The sequence below is a fragment of the Atractosteus spatula genome, chromosome 7, assembly GCF_055471065.1.
Source record: "Atractosteus spatula isolate fAtrSpa1 chromosome 7, fAtrSpa1.hap1, whole genome shotgun sequence".
NCBI lineage: Eukaryota > Metazoa > Chordata > Actinopteri > Semionotiformes > Lepisosteidae > Atractosteus > Atractosteus spatula.
Window position 1 is genome coordinate 38,467,574 of NC_142712.1, and position 20,431 is coordinate 38,488,004.

A 20,431-nucleotide genomic window follows, 5' to 3' on the forward strand; every position below is an offset into this window, starting at 1 on the left:
CCCCAGCTTGCTCTCCATGAGACACACAGATGGGGGGGGGGGGAGAAAGAGAAGCTTGGGGTCAGCCAATTACAGTATACAGTGCCCCTGGAGCAGTTGGGGTTAAGGGCCTTACTCAGGGGCCCAACGGAGTAGGATTCCTTTGCTGGCCATGGGATTTGAACCGGCAACCTTCCAGCCACAGACACAGATCCTTAGTCACAGTGCCACTGCTCCTTGCTTTAACTACTGGTGTCCCTAATAAAACAAGGACTGTGGAACACGAGGAACACTCTCATCCAGCACAACACAGAGTGGGGAGCGAGGGAGCTGGAGGAGAGGATCCCTGCGAAGGATTTGCAGGAGGATGAAGCAACAAAGTGTTAGGGCCCTGGAGGAACTCTTTTTATTGTGCAAATCCAGCCCCATGAACCACTTGCACAGACTGAAAAAAGGACAATCACCCTTCTTAGAACGTGAGTAGAGTCTTTGTGGTTTGTTAGAATGTACAAATTGCAGGATTGATGTGTATCATGCAATTAAAGTTTATTTTGTTAAAAAAAAGTCTTTGGACTGTGGGAGGAAACCGAAGTACCCAGAGAAAACACATGCCAACAAGTGGAGAACATACAAACATCACCCCAGGAATTGAACCCAGGGCCCCAGTGCTTCAAGGCAGCATTGCTAACCCCTGTACTACTGTTTCCCCCAGCCAAAAAAAATAAATAAAAGCAGCATTACACATTTTCTCTCCAAATCCTTTTGCTTCAGTTCTGCATAATGGGCACTTTCAAGCAGAAAAGTTATCAGCATGTGGGCTTGTGTTGCCCTTCCCTTCCCATTCTGCAACAGCAACAACCCTCATTTATCCTGACAAGGCTTCACTTCGCACTGTGGGCAAGCTGTGTGCCAGCTACTGCAGCCAGAGCCGTTGCAATCGAAGGACAGGCAAATCCCAGTCAGCCCAGGAGGGAAAATCGGGCTCCACATCTCTCATCAGCTGACGCCGTGAGAGATGACCTTTCACAAAACAAAAAGGCGTTGTGAACTCGCAACTCAGAAGACCGACACAGTATTTAAAAAAAAAATATTTCAACATTTTTCCTCCAATGACTGAAGCAGACCTTGCTGTTAATGTCTTAGTGAGTTGTGCTCGACACAGAATTGTTCTGACAAGACAATGCGAAAGTAAATATCAAGGACATTATGAGCAGAAACCGCTCATAGAAGCAGTTCTTTTTATTAATTTACTTTTACTGTGAATCATTTTATTGTTGTTTCCGAGTTTCTGAGCACATTGTACGATTACCACTTTGTGAAGGAAACAAGGGTGCATCCTGAAAACTCCTTAATGGCAAGGGGTATTAAAAATGAAAAAGACTGGCCGATAACAATGATGAGATCTCAGGATACTGGCGAGTTTCATGGATCTTGAAGTAAAGCTCAGGAATTTGAATATTACATTAAGAGTGCATTTATTAAAAATGCTACTGTTCACGAGGAATGACAGCAGCCGAAAGCTTGGGAGAAATTAGAATCGTTTATTGGGATGTGGAGATTTGGCATAACCCGCTTGGCTGAGGGGCAACCACCCGGCCGTTGGACGGGGAGAATAGGACCCCCATGCGACCAATTGGGCAGCTGCAAAGGTGGAGGAGGGATGCAGAAAACGAACGAGGAAGAGGAGAGGGTGACGTTTGATATACATGGAGACCGGTTGCTTACGTCAGAATTAGTGAGAATTGCAGCAGCTGTGTCGAATGAGCTCGGCTGCCTTCATTCCTCCCAAACTTTCATTAAAAAATCCATTAAAAATGTTTTGCTTCTTTTTCCCCAGTCATTGGTGGGAGGATTTTCAAAAGAGGCATTTTATTCAACACATCCTTCCATTATTGTTTCTGTGTGAACTAGGGACCTGTGTAAATCTCGACCTAATCAACAGAATAACTTCGTTTAGGATAATTTATAATAGGACACTGTTGACACAATATATCATCACAGTCTTTTAGTTAAAAATGTTAAATTCAGCTTTTACATTTTAATTAAACGCTTCCACAAACTTGAACCGATTTTGTGTTGGCAAAGATAAGTCACAGGTTGTTACATAAAATATAAACACAGCAAAGTAATAAAACAAAGACAGTAAAGACCAGAGTGTGGCAACATTTCACTTTAAGGACCTTAGTTTGCAAATATTCAATATCTCTTTATTTTACAAGGAGAAGAATAAAAAAAATAACACTTTAAAAAATGTACACAAACACGGGAGACAGTTAATTCAGACACCATTTGAGTCGATGCTGAATAAGCTTTACATAAGGCAATCTCAGCCCTCCATGAGATACAGAAACGCTGTGCTCTACAAAGGATGCTTTTGAGAGTCTGAGGGATGATCTTGGTATTTTTCAACATGCACAGGTTAAAAAGTACTTCTTTTTTACTGTTCAGTGTTGAATTAACCCCTGCTTGTTACTTTGCAGCCTCCACACTGATGCTTCTTCCGACTCTAACCTCCTCAGTACTGTAGGCTCTGGACTGGACTGGTCAACCACTGGTCCTCACACCATTCCTATCAGAGGAGCATGCGGAAGAATAATTCTTATCTCAAGAATAATTCTAAGATCGCCCTTTCTTCTTGTGAGCTGCTCTCTGACTGCACTACTGCGAATGCGTTTAGCTCTGCGGATTAAAATCGGCCAGCCTGGTGAACTGCTCCTGTAAGACTGAGCTTCTGAGTTGACTCAGCATGCCATAACTGTAACGTCTCATGAAACCCTCTAACGTTCTCATCCTTTTTTTTATTGGCTGTTCACCCAGTGTAACACATTCATTTAGATAACTTATCCTGCCCAGCCGGGACTCAACCCATGAAACTCCTGTCCTGGCAATAGATATGCTTTCCATTAGCACAGAGACATTTCTCATAAACATGGGTTTTATTTAGCACCTTTATATGTCTGCTTCGATCTGCCTGAGCACAGTCAGCACTTCCAAAGACACCTTAAGTTTCCCATTGTCTCATAAAATGAGCTAGCTTCAACCACCCTCAAGAGCATCTGCATCAGGCCTCACACTACGTACTATGTGCTTGAAAGGATAAGGGTTTATCCATTATAGTTATACTATATATAAAGTTAATTACAGCTTTATGTTTTTTTTGTTATCCCTTAGACGTTTTCTGGTTGACATTTTTTAACCAAAATAACGAACAATGCTGTACATAAAGGATGTGTTCTCAGATAGTTGAAATAGAAAAGAAGTACATTGCTCACTCAAAAATACAAGCACCTTGTTAAAGTTAAATTAAGATAAAAAACATTTGACTACATATTCAAATGTCCTGTACATTTAAGGATTTTCCAATGTGTTCAAAGGTTTTTGAAAAGTAATTAATAAAAATCCCCTAAAGTAAAAAAGACACTGAAGTACAGTTACAAGATGATCAAAATAAAAGATGTTTTAAGGCTCTCCCCTGAGCTTTCCCCATTGACTGGACTACATCAATAAATGAAGCCTCAAACACGATCACCCGTGCGACTCTGTGTGGCTGGAGTGACAGTAAACAATCCTTTCAGCTAATCTCCACAGAGAACTCTCAGATGTCCCAGAATCTTTCCCTGGGAACATTCAATGAAGACTCAATGAAAACACCCTCAGATCAATATGCTACAAGTAATCAAAATGGAAAAACAGCCTCATCTAGCATCTAACCATCCATCTGTTCTTATGCTGGCTCTACGGCACACTGAGTGTATTCTGCATGACTGTGGTAGGGTGATCATCTCTAAGACCTTCAGTGAAATAAGGCTTAAGAGGCTCTTCTCTCCCCTAGAGCCCCAGCAGGCATGTCTGTGTGTGTTTTTGAGTAGGTGTGTCTGCATAAATGCGTGAGTCCGCATTTCAGTGCAGTGCTCATGTTCTCCCTCCCATGTCAATGTGACATCGTCAGTGTGCTCCGCCTCTTGGAGTCTCGCCGTGGAAACGGGACAAAGCTCTTTACTTCCTTGAAGGACAGCCCTGGGGGAGGAAGGAAGGAGAAGATAAATAATTAGGCAAATCCAGGGTAAAACATCCAGCAGTGTCAGAGCAAACACTAGATTTATCCACCGGGTGGCACTGTACATGAGCAAAATAGCTTAGCAAACTCATATTGGCGACTTCTCAGCAAACATGAAAGATGTAATAGCACTGAATTTATTAACCATAATACTCTGAGTTACTGTAGCCATGACCCTCACCAGGACAAGAGGACTAGACAGACTGATTATTAGAGTAATAATAGAAGGTGGTGAGTCAATGTATTGGCTCACGTTTCCACTCATTGACCGGTAAGGTGGCGTTGTCATGCGTGTCATCGTAAGGCTTGGCCTCAATGTCATCCTCTGGGTCCCGTAAGCTGTCAAAATACGGGTGAGCCAGGGCCTGGGCTGCAGTCAGTCGCCGGTCGCAGTCCAGAACCAGCATCTTTTCCAGCAGGTCCACCGCTGGCAAGAAAGAAAGCCTCAGTCTCAGCACACACACACAGAAACACAAACCTCCAGCTCTGTGTAAGTTGTTAAAAGGGCTGTTTGACTGGTAACACAGGAAGAAATGTAACTGCCCTGTGACCCCTCCCCCCTCTTACCCCCCCATTCCAGTTAGCCACAGTTTCACTTTTTAATTAGCAGCTCAAAGCTGCTGAACACAGCGCACAGAACCTGTTACCATGGAGACCAGCTGCACAAGGACACTGCCTGTAACTGCAGAGACCAGATTCTCACTGCGCTACCCAAGTGGGGAGAGGTGGCGCGTGTGTTGGGGGTGGGGGGGGGGTCTGACCGCTCACTAATAAAAGCACATGAACATACTCACACACACCTATGCACATAACTCACCTACACATGTACAGGGCCATTTTACAGTAGCAAAATGCTTTAATATTACAGAATACTGCTCAGAACCTGTACTGGCAATGTGTATGTTACCTATTGAAATTATTTTGGTATAATGATACTAGCAATGGGTAGTATTATTTCACAGGGAGTATTAACAGCTGTATTAGCTACACCAGTAAGAGCTATTGCAGTACTATCTATACCATTACCACTGGTATCCACTATGGCAGTATAACCTGATGCACTATTAGTTATAGCAATTCTTGCTATGGCTGTATGAATAAAGGTTGCACAGGTGTAGAAAGTAACAGCAGTATCATGACGGGTTTATAAGGTAACAGCAGTATCATGATGGGTGTATAAGGTAACAGCAGTATCAGTGACGGGTGTATAAGGTAACAGCAGTATCATGACGGATGTATAAGGTAACAGCAGTATCATGACGGGTGTATAAGGTAACAGCAGTATCAGTGACGGGTGTATAAGGTAACAGCAGTATCATGACGGGTGTATAAGGTAACAGCAGTATCAGTGACGGGTGTATAAGGTAATGGCAGTATCATGACGGGTGTATAAGGTAACGGCAGTATCGGTGACGGGTGTATAACGTAACAGCAGTATCAGTGACGGGTGTATAAGGTAGCAGCAGTATCATGACGGGTGTATAAGGTAACAGCAGTATCAGTGACGGGTGTATAAGGTAACGGCAGTATCAGTGACGGGTGTATAAGGTAACGGCAGTATCAGTGACGGGTGTATAAGGTAATGGCAGTATCATGACGGGTGTATAAGGTAACAGCAGTATCATGACGGGTGTATAAGGTAACGGCAGTATCAGTGACGGGTGTATAAGGTAACGGCAGTATCGGTGACGGGTGTATAAGGTAACGGCAGTATCGGTGACGGGTGTATAACGTAACAGCAGTATCAGTGACGGGTGTATAAGGTAACAGCAGTATCATGACGGGTGTATAAGGTAACAGCAGTATCAGTGACGGGTGTATAAGGTAATGGCAGTATCGGTGACGGGTGTATAAGGTAACGGCAGTATCGGTGACGGGTGTATAACGTAACAGCAGTATCGGTGACGGGTGTATAAGGTAGCGGCAGTATCGGTGACGGGTGTATAAGGTAACGGCAGTATCATGACGGGTGTCTAAGGTAACGGCAGTATCATGACGGGTGTATAAGGTAACAGCAGTATCGGTGACGGGTGTATAAGGTAACAGCAGTATCGGTGACGGGTGTCTAAGGTAACAGCAGTATCATGACGGGTGTATAAGGTAGCGGCAGTAAATGGAGTTCCAACTGTGGCAAGACTGGAAGTGGATGTATGAGCCCTGGGAGCTCACAGACTCACCAGCTGGACTGGCTCGAGGGAACAGCAGGGAGAAGTCCTTCCTGGGGAAATGTGGGAGAGACCGCACATAGTTCTTCGCCTGGATGTCACCACACAGAGTGAAGAAAGAAAGGAGAAGCAATTGAATGATCTCAGCACACATAACAAGCATAAGAAGCAAGCTATTAACAACAACTTGTCAAATAATAACAAATTTCCAAATTAGAACTATCTTGGATGTTGCTAATGAATATACTGAGGTATTAGTAGGGATTGGTTACTACCACGTTATTATGACACAGTTAACCTATTATGAGCTTTAAAGATTTTACAACCTTTACTTTTAAAGTATTTACTTTAAAGTATTACATTAAAACAGTTAACTACCTTAAAAAACACTATACGAAGCTACTCAAGCTTCATTTAGAAAAGGGTGCATCATCTAAAAATTATAATCTGATTATTTTATTCCCAACCCAATCCCCATTGCTTTAAGACCAGCAGAACCCCCACTGACTCCAAACCAGAGAAACCCCACTGACTCTAGACCAGCAGAACCTCCACTGAGTCCAGACCAGAGAACCCCCACTGACTCCAAACCAGAGAAACCCCACTGACTCCAGACCAGCAGAACCCCCACTGACTCCAGACCAGCAGAACCCCCACTGACTCCAAACCAGAGAAACCCCACTGACTCTAGACCAGCAGAACCCCCACTGAGTCCAGAGCAGAGAACCCCCACCGACTCCAGACCAGCAGAACCCCCACTGAGTCCAGACCAGCAGAACCCCCACTGAGTCCAGACCAGAGAACCCCCACTGACTCCAGACCAGCAGAACCCCCACTGACTCCAGACCAGCAGAACCCCCACTGGGTCCAGACCAGAGAACCCCCACTTCCTCACAATTAGACCAACTGCCTATCAATTAGGCAGCCAATCCACCGGTCAATCATCTAATCGAGCGGGCTATTTAAGGCTGAACTCTCCACTAGATCGGTGCTCTGACACTGAGCTCTTACTGCTGTAAGGCTACTGCTTACGCGCTCCTAATAACACAACTTTCTTCACTATCACTATCGAGCAAGCATCGATCCAGCAGAAACATGCCTCTACCTGGAAAACCTCTCGCCAGCACTCTCTCCATCAACCCTGCTGCCTCCTTTCAGGCAGCTCCTCTCTCGCTGGTCTCCCTGCCCTCTTCTCAATAGACAAGTCCTCATCCTGCTAAACTGCTGGCTTCACTCAATACTTAACCTCAGAATGTCTGCTCATCCCTCTGCTCCCTACTCACTGCCTCACTACCATCTCACCTCTCTGGGATCTCCTGGAAAATCCCCAGAATCTCATGCTTTGTCATCTTGCTGCAGGCCTACGCCAATCTTAGTCATATTATACTAGGTACAGAGATGGAGAATAAATAGAGATCAAAAGGGTGCAGACAGACTGCATATGACAGAGATCTTTACCTCCTGACTTTCCAGTTTCTGAATGAACTCAGGACCTGGCACACCTGTGACCTTCATAATCTGGGTGAGCTGGTCCATGTCTGAAGAATTAGAGGTCAAGGGTGAAAGCGCATAGAGTAGGACAGGGACATGAGAGTAATTCTTAAAGGTTAAATGGACAAAAATAGAAAAATCAAGTAAAATTTACATAAGAAAAGGGGAAAACCAGGTAGTGGGTCTCTTACCACAGCCCCCCCCCGGATCGAACCAACGAAAATAAAAAGGATACAGTCTTTCCCCTTAAAGAGCGTCCTGCCGTTTATCATCTCAGCCATGATGCAGCCCACAGACCAGATATCCACTGCGGGACAGGCGAACAAAGAAAGAACAGTCAGTGGGAAAAAGGATGGCAAATCACTGTGGGGCAAAACTCAAGACCTGCTCCTGGGTCTATACCATCAAGAACACAGAACTCATTCCCCAGCACATTTTTGTCAAGATAGAATTCCTTTCACATGTGTCAAACTTTACACTGAAACATTCCTTCCTTAAAAATGCTATTTTAATCATTTTAATCATTTTTGCTAGTTATAATAATGTTCAGTATGCATGACACCATTATCCTCAGATTGTGACATACAGATGCACAGATGAATGGACACGAGGTACTGTAAACGACCTCAGTTTCGGTGCACACTTGGGCAGTGCTAAACTAAAGCTGAGACATGCAACAGTCTACTACTGGACAACACCTCAGACAGTGGAGGGAGACATCCTTATGGGGCTACAACCTACTGAATATCTTATTGATCCAAAATCAGCAGGTGGATTAGATGGATTTTGGTGATTGACTAAGGGTCTGGCTTAAAGCGAGACTGCAACTCTATTTTTATACAGTATTTCAAGGTTAGAAAGAAACAGCGTTGATGCATGGATTTCAAAACACCATAAAAGTGAATTGGACACAGTAACTTGTAAAAGCACTTAAAAGACAAAATTTCTAGATATGCTCAGCACCATATTGTGCGATTCAGACTTCCAGTGACGTGTTGCAGCCTTATTACAGTTAACATGCAGGCTTGTGAATACATCTCTTTTAATCCAACAGAAATATTTCTTTTGATTTCAAGACAGTTACGCCAACAAATACTACTTACTTGCAGATCACTTTGGAACATTTCTGCGGTCAAATGCCTGCTGCAGAGCCTGTACATCGCATTTCCCGACATTATGGTGACTAGTGAGCAGGAAGGGCTGCATCATGTCACAGTTCCTGGGAACTTGAATGCAAGTTTGCGACAACATGGCGACTGTCACAAACATCACGATTTTGTGCTCAATTCAAAATTTGTAAACTTTTTCTATGACGTCAATTAATTTATTTTGTTGCTGAGATTTAATAACTGCCAGAGAAACTATGTCTGCAGTTCCCCTTCTAACCCATTCTCCTCCTGGGGAAAAACAGCAGAACCCTTTGCCTGAATCTGCCTGCAAGACTGGGCTCAAGGGTTACTCCCCACTTTTCAGTGAGAATTACGGTGCTATAACTGCAGATTGAAAAGACTGCCTCAGTGTTATGGTATTGGGAAGCTGTACTTTTGCACAGTCAGGCTATTCAAAACCAGAAAATGTCTCAATCCAAGTATCATAAGTGTCTGCTTTAAAAGATCACTGCAGTTGTGCATAGGAAACAGATGAAGCCTAAATCAAATGCAAATCCGATTCCTAAAAACACACATCAGGTTTTGTACTGGAACATAACTGAGATCTTATTTCTTACAGGCTGTCCAGTCCTGGGTTTGGGCTGCCCCACTCTAGACATGCTTTAAGGATTCTGATTTTGCAGCCTCTAAACATTGCAGATTCTGACTGGTTAACAGGCTGCATTTTTGTAATCCTTCATTTAAAAGATGTAGTCACTTCAGAACAAAATCTCATTCACAATGAAGACTTGGGTTGTACTTATTTATACAGCAATCGGAACGAAATACCCCACTCAATAATACAACGGTAAAAGAAAGGATTTGAACCCTCAACCCTCAGGGGGGAAGCTCAAAGTCTGAGGCTCTGCTGCTTTGCTGGACTAAGTGAAATAATGTAGTTCCTTGCCAGTCTGAGTGTAGTGCATCCAGTTGAGAATAACCTCGGGTGCCCGGTACCACCGTGTCACCACATAGCCAGTCATCTCAGGCTCCGCATGCCGGGCCAGCCCAAAGTCCAGGATCTTCAGGACAGGAAGATAGAAAGGAGGTGAGGCAAGGGGATCAAACCAATGAAACACACAGAACATGGTGCAATGACACAGAGCAGGACACAGAGAGGGCGACGGTGGGGGAGAATGGAAGAAAGGGATGGGCAAACGAGAGTGGAGAAAAGAGGACACTTCAAAAGAAAAGATAAGGAGAGGGAATAACAAAAGAGAATACTGGGAGAACTGGAAAAGGACTTAATCACAACAAACAGCTTTGAGCAAAGCTGACAGAAATCACAAGGAGACTCAAAGTCAAGGCCTACCCACTTAAGGTATCATGTCAAAAGTTCAATAAACTCACTGAAAGTAGGTTTTTATTACTGGCACGACATAACCCAACAGCAGTCTCAGCATTCTGAGATTTAGCATCAGTTCATCTCTGTGATGGACACTCGCAGCTAATTCCAAAAACCTGAGCCACGATAATAAAAACCAGGAGAGAATGTAACAGCCAGGAGTTGTGTCTCCTCTTCTCTCCCATCTATGTGACATTTTGGCAACTAAAATTACAGTGAACTAGTTTCTTTTGAATTTTATAACTAATGATCATGAATTAAGAGCACACAAAATGAAAACCAGAGCAAAATGATTTTCCAGCCACAGATGTTATTGTAAACCTCACTAAACATACCAGAGCTGTGTGGAGAGTTTTTCAGTGGACTTGATCTCTGCGTTGGTTTGAACAGCAGCATTAGCTAACGGGCCCGCTGTTCTCTAGCTCTTTAATCAAGACCCTACAGGCTGGACCTACTGGACAGTGAACTGTAACCAGGAATCCTTTATGTGATTTACACTATGCACTGCAGCAGCAGAAACACAAACTACCTTCAGTTCACAATCTTGATTAACAGCCAAGTTGCCTGGTTTCAGGTCCTAGGAGAAAAAAAAGAGAGTAAGAGGTTAGGGGATTAGGGTTTAATATTTGGTGCCCATTTCACTGGTCTCGTTCTGGAAAAGCTTCGTCAAAACTGGTACAGCCTCGGCATATCAATAAAGGTATTTCTGAATCTGAGTTTCAAGGACACACAAAGGGAGGGAGAGACCTGTGAAGCAACCTTCACTTGTTGTCCACGAAGGTTTTGTTAAGGAAAACCATCCACAGCCCATGTCCTCGGGTGTCAGCCGATACATAAGTTCTCCAGAATCACTTCCTACTGAGGGTTACAACCCTGAAGACCTAACCACCTCATTGTAACGTACTTCACTAGAACCAGTTCTGGGCTATAGGCTATTTCTATCTGAAAGTACTGCACTGTAACTAGCTGGTAATGTACTGCTCTGTGTGTGGTCTGATTAATGACCGTGCTCCAGAATTTTTTTATTTAGGCAGGCTGGAGAAACTAAGAGTACAGTGACCCAGCTAACCTGTAAACAAAACAAGAAAAAAAAACTGCATGAGTGCGACACCCTGTCGGACTCTGGCATTGAGCAGCGATTATGCAGGGAAGACACGATGGCCTTGCAATGTGCTGCTGGCAAACAAGGACAGAGCCTCCACCCCTACACCCCCCCTCCTCCTCTCCCGGCAGGATTCGAGGTCACTCTGCAACAGCCAGCTCACCAGTGGCTTCTCGCACACTGGGACACCCCCTTCAGCCTTGAAGCCTCCACCCCTACACTTCACACACAGAGCCCTTCCAGACTAGCTTTCATCCTCCCACCCCAGAATCCTCACCACTGGAAGTGAGAGCCACCCCACGTTAGAAACAGGAAATAAGAGCATAAGAAGAAGAGATACTGTTGGGAACAAAGGAACGAGACAGTATCATGGAGAAGATGCAAATGGAATTTGTATTATACAGAGAGAATTCCTGAAGACCACAAAGGTTAATATGCAGTTGGAAAACAAGAAGAACAGCACGTATTTTTTCTGTTTGTATAGATTGAACCATCTAGGGAATTGGATTGTTATTCTTGAATCTCTGTTTAATGTTGTGATTCAGGGTAAGGAGCATGATTTCAGTTGGAATGTAATTTAATTAAGGGGGTGCAGCTCATAACTAAACTGGCTCAGATCCCTCTTCAGTATAACACATTAACAAAAATGTTATGGATAGTTTGCTGTTTATCATGTCTGAGATCTCCTTACACGTAATCTTACTGAACTACAAGTAATCTTACTGAATTGCTTTCATATTTAACTGAACCAACCCAACACTGTCCCGGGACAGCAGTGGTTAAAGATCAAAAGGAAGCAACAAACCGTCCTGGTCTGAAGCCCTCAGTAGCAGGAGAATACATTCTTGGCCTAAAGGAACATGGTCTAAGTAGGGAGACATTCACTCACACCTGTTCTGGGCACACTTTATAGAACGGTCCTCTCCCATCCCCCCCGTCTGCAATTAGGTTTTATTGGGGGGTTGACCCCAAGATACAACCATAAACCCAGTCCCTCCCAACTGAAGGAGACTTAATTTTATATCTAACATCACTTAAGTCATTTTAACATACAGTACAAACCAGAAACTACATCTAACAAGGTGAAATGAACTGAAATCCGAAGGCCTATTACAGGAAAGAATCAGGTGGGACACCTACCTGTCTGTGTTCACAATATATGTCCTGATCTGACTCAACACCACTATTTTAGGGAGATTGACTGGGCTGACTTTTACAACAGTGAAATGAGCGCTGGGACTGACGCAGTCACCTCCCTATAGGCATTCTCATCAGGCAGTTGAGTGCACTGCCTCAGAACAGGAGGCACTTCTGTATATAACGTGTGGAGGTTGTAGCACAAGCAGCATGAAAACTCAGGGTGTGGCTGAATCACTGGGGGTAATTAAACAAGAGTGTTAATGGATTTCTTAACACTAAAACCACCAGAGAAGTGAGATGTGCTGAAAGAGCTTTGTCTCCTTTGTTATCTTTTCTTTTGGATGATCTCACTCTGAGTACACCGCTCACAGCCAGAAACACAGCCAGTAGCGGTAACTGCAAACAGGTTCCAGCAAGTCCTGCCTGAAGCGATGTCTGTCGTACAGGAACATAATAGTCAGGAGTTCACCAAAGCGCTTTTCTTCCACAGCAGAGAGAACCTGTCACCGAAAACCAGACTCTTCTTTAATCCTTCATGCCTGGACACAACCTAGTTATGGAGGAGGGCACAGTGCGATTTCCTCACAGTGTGAGGAAAGTACAGAATGATCTGAATACAGAATAGAAAGCCAAATCTATTCTCACTCAGGAAAATAAAAGGCCAGTTTACAAAATGGCAGACAACCAAAGATTCTATAGGACAGTTCTAGGAGAAATAGCGCAAGACTGTGACAGTCACTGATCTGCCAGCTGATTTATAGCTGCCCTGTAACTTTTAGCAGTCATCTCTGCAGCAAGAATGTCACTTCTCCAACTGTAAAACATCCTTTCTTACACCCCCCAGCCCTAGGGGGCACGTGTAGCAGAGTCAAACACAGGCATCTAGGATTATTATTTAAACACACAAAAAAAGTACGTGGAAATGAAGAATACAATAAGGTTTGCTCCTTTTCAATCTTTCAGTTCTGCATGTGTAGAAATCAGCTTAACAAAATCAGTTCCTCGTGTTGCTCATTTAAACATGCTTATCCAACCATACTTAATTCATATTTTGTTTCCCACTGAACGATAGGAGCACCACCACAGGTAGATTAAGAATTTATTTTTGTTTACCAATGTTATTGTCTTAAAAAGACTACAGAAAACCACCTTTCTCCTGATTTGAATAATGTGAACATACACAGGAGCCGTAGGATTCTGCACATTTAAAATAGAAAAAAACACACAGTAATTTTGTCTCTTCTGACATATTCAACAAATGTAGCCTAATTTCCTTGATTCAATTTCCTACTAGTGATTAGGTTGTCTCTTTCTACCATACTGCAAGTTCTATAACCATTTCAGTGCCTGGATGGTCAGCCTGTTCAGATTATAGAATAAAAAATAATTCACCTACCCTGTGAATAATCCCAGCTGAATGAATGTACTGTGGAAAAAAAGGTAAGAAATAGGATGATTCATTTACAGGAACAAGGTGTAATAAAAAGACGAGAACAATTTCTACATAAGTTGTTTTTACCCAGAATGGTTTTACACAGAAATGTAAGTTATGTCTCATTACTTTTTTTAACAACACAGGGCATGTTTTTTCTTTTTCTTTATTCAAGATGTAAAAACGTTCTAAAAAACATATATTTAACACTGCGGCTCTTTACGCAAAGAGAAAAGAGCTTTTGGCAAAGTGTTGCCAGTGCCTAGAACAGGCTATGAAGCCAAATAGCTCAAGCTGATACCCTTGTTTCCTTAAAAAAACAGCTGGGTGAAATGTCTTAGCTTAACCAACAAATAGAAACATCTCAGACCAGTGTGTGTTGTATTTCATGACCTTAAGTTCTTACAACACAATCAGATTACCTAAAAAAAAAGAACTTTGATTAATACCAGTATCTAGACTATTGGGGGTGAGAGCTTTAATGCCAAGAATGATGTGACTTGGGGCGATCAGTTAAACTTGGCTTCAGGCTGAAATAAAATTGCAGGCTCCTCTTAGAAACCATCTGTTTGAAACTGACTCACCTACCTTTAACCCACTGAGCATCTGGTAGACCAGAAACTGGATCCTGTCCTCAGACAGCAGGCCTTTCACCTTGGACAGGTCAGTGTACATGTATGGCATCACCAAGTAGCTTCAAAGCAAACAAAAACAGCGACAAGAAAAATCAACAAGATTCACATACATCTCCAGCCATCACTGGCAACAAGGTCTTGTGATTCTCTTTCCATACAAACTTTCAAAATGCGTAGTCAATTCATCTCTTTCCCCAGGTCTGAATTGGGCAATGATCTAAACAGACAAGTCCTGATTTGCAACACAAATTTCATATTTCCAACAGACTGTTTTTTTCTAGATAATTTTCATTCACCCAACCACTCGCAGTACTGCAATATTCCTTATACCCCATTCTTATAAGCTTCCAAGAGACAGCGAACAGTAAAACATACAAGTCATGGAAATCTTCCAAAGAGGCGGCAGGAGTGAACACATCTAGGAGTCCGATCACCTGAAACACAGAGGAAAAGGAGGGGCTGTTTAACAAAGAGGCATAGCCTTCATTTTAAACCTTTAAACAGATTTTAAGCAGGATTTGTTCCGTGGGTCTAGGTCAGTCCCCCAGATTGAATCTGACTGACTCTGGCAGTGGACTGCGTTTGAATACAGCACGTTCATCACAAAGGCTTCAGAAAGAAAAAAAGAATCTAAGTCCTAAAGACCAAACAGAGCAATGCCTAGTGTGCGAGACAGAGAAAATGCACATAAGAGAGACTTCGGAGGTGTAGATTTCTGATGCAGTTAATGTGCACGTTTAAAAAATATACAGAGAAATTCCCCCAGCTTGAAACTATCAGCTGGCATTTTATTTTTGTGGTTTCTTTGGCATGTAAACAGGACCCCACCAGCACTACAGCAGGGAAAGGAGGATTCTCCAGGTTTTTCCCCACAGTAGTTCCATGCCTGACATTATACATTTACCGTTCATTTTTTACTTGACATCCTTCCTGAGGACAAAATACAGCATTTTAATATAAAGGGTGCATGTTGCCTTGCTTATCTTAGCATTTTAAACTTCAAGAGCCTAAAAGAAGTGTCTCTCCCACAACAACTAAACTATTCATCCAACACCCAGCAAACACCTATACAGGCATTATCAGTGAAAGCAACCCAGCGCCTATCACAGAAACACATAACAGAGAGCATAATTGGAACCACACCCCAGACTGGACACCAGTCCATCACAGGGTGGACAGGAACAATTTACAGATGCTAATTAACTAAGCAGGTGGGAGGAACCAGGAGCATCCAAAAACATCCATCTGAACACAGGCAAAATACCCGTTCAGGACCAGCGGGGTAATAGCTCCAATCACCATGCCTAAAAAAAGCAATTAGCAATTATCTTTAAAACACTACAGCAGAGGAAGTCTAATTATCATCATTTTGGAAGTCAGTACTAGGCCATTCTACACAATGCTGCAGCTTATGTGTCTGCTCCATTTTGTGCTTGGCATTATGCTCCAGCTTGTAAAGGCAGCTCATGGGTTGGAAATGACAGACAGCCTGACTCACGTTCTCGTGTTTCATGTGTTTGAGCAATCGCAGCTCCCTGTAGGCTCTCTTGGCAAAGATCTCGGACTGGAAGGGCCGATGGAGCTTCTTAATGGCCACCTTCTCCTTGGTTTTCTCATTGATGGCTGAGCTGAGGGCGAGAGGGAAGAGTGTGTCACGGGGCAGCAGGGCAGAACAAATCACGCTGGGCCCTGATGAGGGTCTAAGAGCAAGCAGGAACAAGACAAACCGGACTGCTGGAAGGTACTGCCAGCACAAGCAAGTTCAGACCACAAGCTTATCTTTTTCAAATTGCTCAGAGTGTGGCTGTGAAAGCTATGGACTGTAACAATACAGTGTGGTTTAACACTGCACTATATGGTACAGCGATTCCTCAGCTTTTGTTTAGCTGTTCCAATTGCATATAGGCTATTTCAGAGAACAAAAAAAAAACCCCATCTAATTTAGCTGATGTTGCTTTTCTTTGCAGGCTCACAGGTTTTCAGGAGTAGGGTGTTCAAGCATGCCCTGTAGGAGAATTTTGACCCAAGTAGTTTAACCTCATGTTAAAGACAAGCTCTTGTCAGCTGATACTGACAGTAATGATTCCTCCCAGTGGCTGGTGCAACAGAGACATGTTTTGTAAGCTGTGTGTTTTAAAGAGAAGGAAGATACTACGTTCTACTTTTTAGGTGATTTTTCATCTGTCATCTGGTGCCTGTCTCCGTCTCTGTATGTCCAGGCTTTTGAATTCTTAAGTCATTTATAGGGGTTCTGAAGACGTCCGATCTGGGAAAGTGCTTGTTCAGAGTCCAGGCTGAGTCTTACAGCTCAGCCATCACCGGTGTGACTCTGGGTTCTGCAGTTAGCCAGACGTAGCTGGAAATTCCCCGGATGACTTATGCACAACTTGATGAGCGCAACCAGAGTTGGATGAGCCAGAGATTGCCTTGTCCTGCTGTGCAGAGAGCACCTCTGTGATGTGCTGAGTACCTGTGAGTCTGCAATGCTGTCAGTGAGAGCAGTGTCCCTCCTCTAGCTTGATGCTGACTCTGCTCTGTAAGGCACCCTGGGACTCACAACCGTGAAATGGGGAGATTGCTCTACTGGACTCAAGTTTGGAAGGAAAACACTTGAGATCCCATAGCAGAGAATAGTGGAATTAAAAAAGTAAGGGTGAGAAAGTTTAACAATGTTATTTCTGAAACACTGAATGCCAAAAATTATGTATCTGATACATTTTTCTAATGAGATAAAAACTAGCTGTAGTATGTCTGAAAGGCTGGTTAATAAGAGTGACCTGCACATGCTCCCAGCCTCTGAAACACCACACTGTTACTCCATATCAAAGGATGTTCTTTAAACTTCGGGCACAGCTGGACTCCCAAAAACATTCAGGAATCTCTACCACATGTGGCTCTGAGCTGTTTTTTCTCTCTCGCTGTTTTAGACCGATTTCCTGTGATTCATACTAAACTCAATCAACCCATCGCTTTCAGCTAATGTGGCTGATTTTCCAGTTTTCCAGGACATGGCCTCATAGCAGTTGGATTTCATCTATGCAACAAAATCAAAACAGCACAAGCGCCAAAGAGCTCCAATGTGTTTGCACAATCCTGTTTAGCCAGGGGAAGGATTTAAAGCTAAACACACTAGGCTCCGGTGTTTATGTCTTCTGACAAACAAGAACAGAGAACAGCCTAACTTAAACAGGAGTGCGGTATTTCACACTGAATTCCGAGAGCAGCCGGCACAGTGTTATGTAGTTTATTTTACCTGTTTCAGGCACTACATCAGTTAACTGCACACCCATGCTGGAAGATCCTTAAATATGTTTGTATTAGATCATAAGAAAGGTTGTAAATTAAAGGTGTCCATTCAGTCCATCTAGCTTTTTTGCTAATTAGTAAGTTAATTGATCCAAGGAGCTCATCCAGCTGATTCTTGAAAGAAGGCAGGTACAGTAACATACAGTAGCTGGGTATATTGTTCCAATCTCACACAACACAACACACTCTGGTATTATTTATTCTCATTAGAAAAACAACAAAGACCCTTTTAGGCAATTTCTCATTATGGGCAATGGCCTATAAAATACTGGCAAAACTGAGCACTTTTGTACAGAACTAAACTTCTCTCCTTCACTCACTTGCATCATGCCCTTATGGTCCCAAGTAGAACAGGTCATGAAGGATTCTTACAACATGTCAAAATAAAACAGTGCCTGTGCGAGAGCTCGGAAAGAGCACCAATTCATTCCACCAAATTATACTCATGTCATTTCTTATTCTGCGATACAAACCAGGGGCAGAAAACATTACACACATCAGCATACACTGACATGACATTGGTAGCCCACACCACCAACTGTTCCGTTCACTAAATCAGGCGGCAGTGTAGTTAAACTAAGTTCATTTGAGAGATCATAAGACTTGAGAGTTTACTGCACCCTCACTCATCTGAACAAGAGGACGTGGAGATTGATGATACTCTGTGAACACGTTCTTTTGCAGCTCTACAGAACACACTGTCCAAATCCATTCGAGACTCTCCCACTGTCGCCGTTTTCAAAACCCTTGAACGCTTGATGCTCTTTCTGCCGGCTCTTTTCACGTGCAGTTAAGTCTTCATCTTGACTTTGCCACTTCAGTGTGCTATATATTTTTTTCTTTCAGTTTGTTTTTCCTTTGGTGGTGTCTGGTTTGTGCGGGCCATTCTACAGCACTCTGAGTCTCTCGAAAAGTGGTCACAGATCAAACTGGAAGATTGCTAATAATGAGGTGCTGGAGAGCACTGCTGGAGATGGAGGGGGTCAACACTTCTATACCATAAGACAAACAATGAAGCACCAGACTGCACCACTGTGTTCCTCTCAACACACCATAACAACACTATGGCGTCATATCTGCACAAACATCTAATTAAATATTCCAAAATGAAAGCCTCTCTCATTCAAAAACAAACTCATTTTACAGAACCAGATCATGCCTTGTGTTCTCGAACAGATTTTCCCCCTGGAAAGACTGTTCCTCGTAATATCTTCATTCTTGTCTGGGTTACTTACTTTAAGCAACTGGGTTTCGTTTTGGTTATCATCCCTACCTTAACTACCACGAGCGGCATTAAACTTCTTCGTGTATTCACTCGTGTTTTTAATGCGTGCATTAAATGCAATCTTTTAATTTACCTCGGTGGAGAAGAACGTCTCATTTAAAGCGATGACCCGGAGAGTAACCCTTTCGTACACACTCACCGGAGCAATCCGAGTGAAGACCTCAAAGAAACGTCGAAGCTTTTAATAAAACTCTTCTGAATGCATCTAAAGTATCTTTGAAGTAGATACGTGTATCTGAGGGAATCTTTGGTAATAATACTTTTTTTCTAGGTGCATCTTCTGTGTGAAATTGGACTGTACTGCACTACGTGGTGAGAGGGGCTTCAATGTACAATGCACACAGCTACAAAATGCTAACTACCCGAGTGAAGTACATTTAAAATTGTGTCTGCTAACCGTTAAAAGCAAACAAAGGGGGCGATGGTTTCAGTTCGTGTAATCATACAAAAAATGAATCATACAGTAATTTTACGATACCATTTACATTTACTCAACGAGATTTGTTAAAACAGGGGACTTGGTTTTCATGCAGCTTTTGCAAGCTAACAGACGTAGATTTCTGCATGTTTATGTGCACGTTTCAGCTTGATACGAAGTGCGTGGGATGAATAGTTTGAATTTGACTGAGAAGCAAAGGCACGATCAGAAACTAGGCCCACTATGAGGAGTTGAAAGCTGCCAAGAGCGACTGTGCATCGCTGTACTGTACCACTAACTTCAAACACTGCGACCTTGTAGTCAATTTTAATTAAACAGCTCAGTTCGTGCTTAAATAATAAATGGATTTTTACACAGGAAATGTAAATCGGAGTAAATATTTGTCCAGATCGCAGATCCCTGCCGACTGTGTGGCTACAGCAATAAGATTCGCACACTTCAAGGCAAATCCAAGTTACAGTTCGCTGCACTCTTCACTGCCTTAGAAGTTCCCGATATTGTAATGCTATTTTCTGTTTATGTGGGAAAGTTTAAGGGTACATAACGATAGTATCAATAACGCTAAAATGAGACTATTTAAGCAACTGAAACTTGTACATGAGCTGTAATTAATTTTAAGAGCAACTCACCACACCGTGCCGTACGCGCCCGTCCCAATCTGCTTGAGCGAGACGTATTTCTCAGACACTTCCCAGACCGTTTTGTTTATCTCTTCCCTGCGGAACGCTTCCTTCTTGGAGTTCATAGTCTCCCCCCTAGTTGAATTTGCAAGAGCACAGTTTCCCCCGACACTCGGAGAGAGCCGTGGAGAAGACAGAACCGCTGCAAACACCTCCCCCTCACCAGCCCACAGCTACTCCACCTTCGCTCAAGCACAGCACTACCCCAGCAGAAGCGAAACGGCTGA

General features: G+C 43.1%; 1 protein-coding gene across 1 annotated transcript; it reads right to left on the reverse strand.

The window, feature by feature from the left end:
- Positions 1–1,982: 1,982 nt before the first annotated feature.
- mapk13 (mitogen-activated protein kinase 13) lies at positions 1,983–20,384 on the reverse strand. The gene is made up of 12 exons (XM_088921127.1): positions 20,154–20,384; positions 15,993–16,122; positions 14,870–14,928; positions 14,448–14,553; positions 13,824–13,853; positions 10,715–10,762; positions 9,748–9,862; positions 7,928–7,999; positions 7,660–7,739; positions 6,214–6,292; positions 4,290–4,463; positions 1,983–3,996 (listed from the first exon to the last, which is right to left on the reverse strand). The coding sequence occupies exons 1-12, from the start codon at positions 20,267–20,269 to the stop codon at positions 3,911–3,913; spliced, it is 1,095 nt and encodes a 364-aa protein (XP_088777253.1). The 5' UTR covers positions 20,270–20,384; the 3' UTR covers positions 1,983–3,910.
- Positions 20,385–20,431: the final 47 nt, after the last annotated feature.

Excerpts from the sequence above, each read along its gene's own strand:
- mapk13 (XM_088921127.1), bottom strand. The coding sequence starts at position 20,269 with ATGAACTCCAAGAAGGAAGCGTTCCGCAGGGAAGAGATAAACAAAACG. Across the intron at positions 14,554-14,869 it reads TTGGAAGATTTCCATGACTT|CTACTTGGTGATGCCATACA; the intron begins GTATGTTTTACT and ends TTTGCTTTGAAG. Across the intron at positions 6,293-7,659 it reads AGAAACTGGAAAGTCAGGAG|GCGAAGAACTATGTGCGGTC; the intron begins GTAAAGATCTCT and ends GGTGACATCCAG.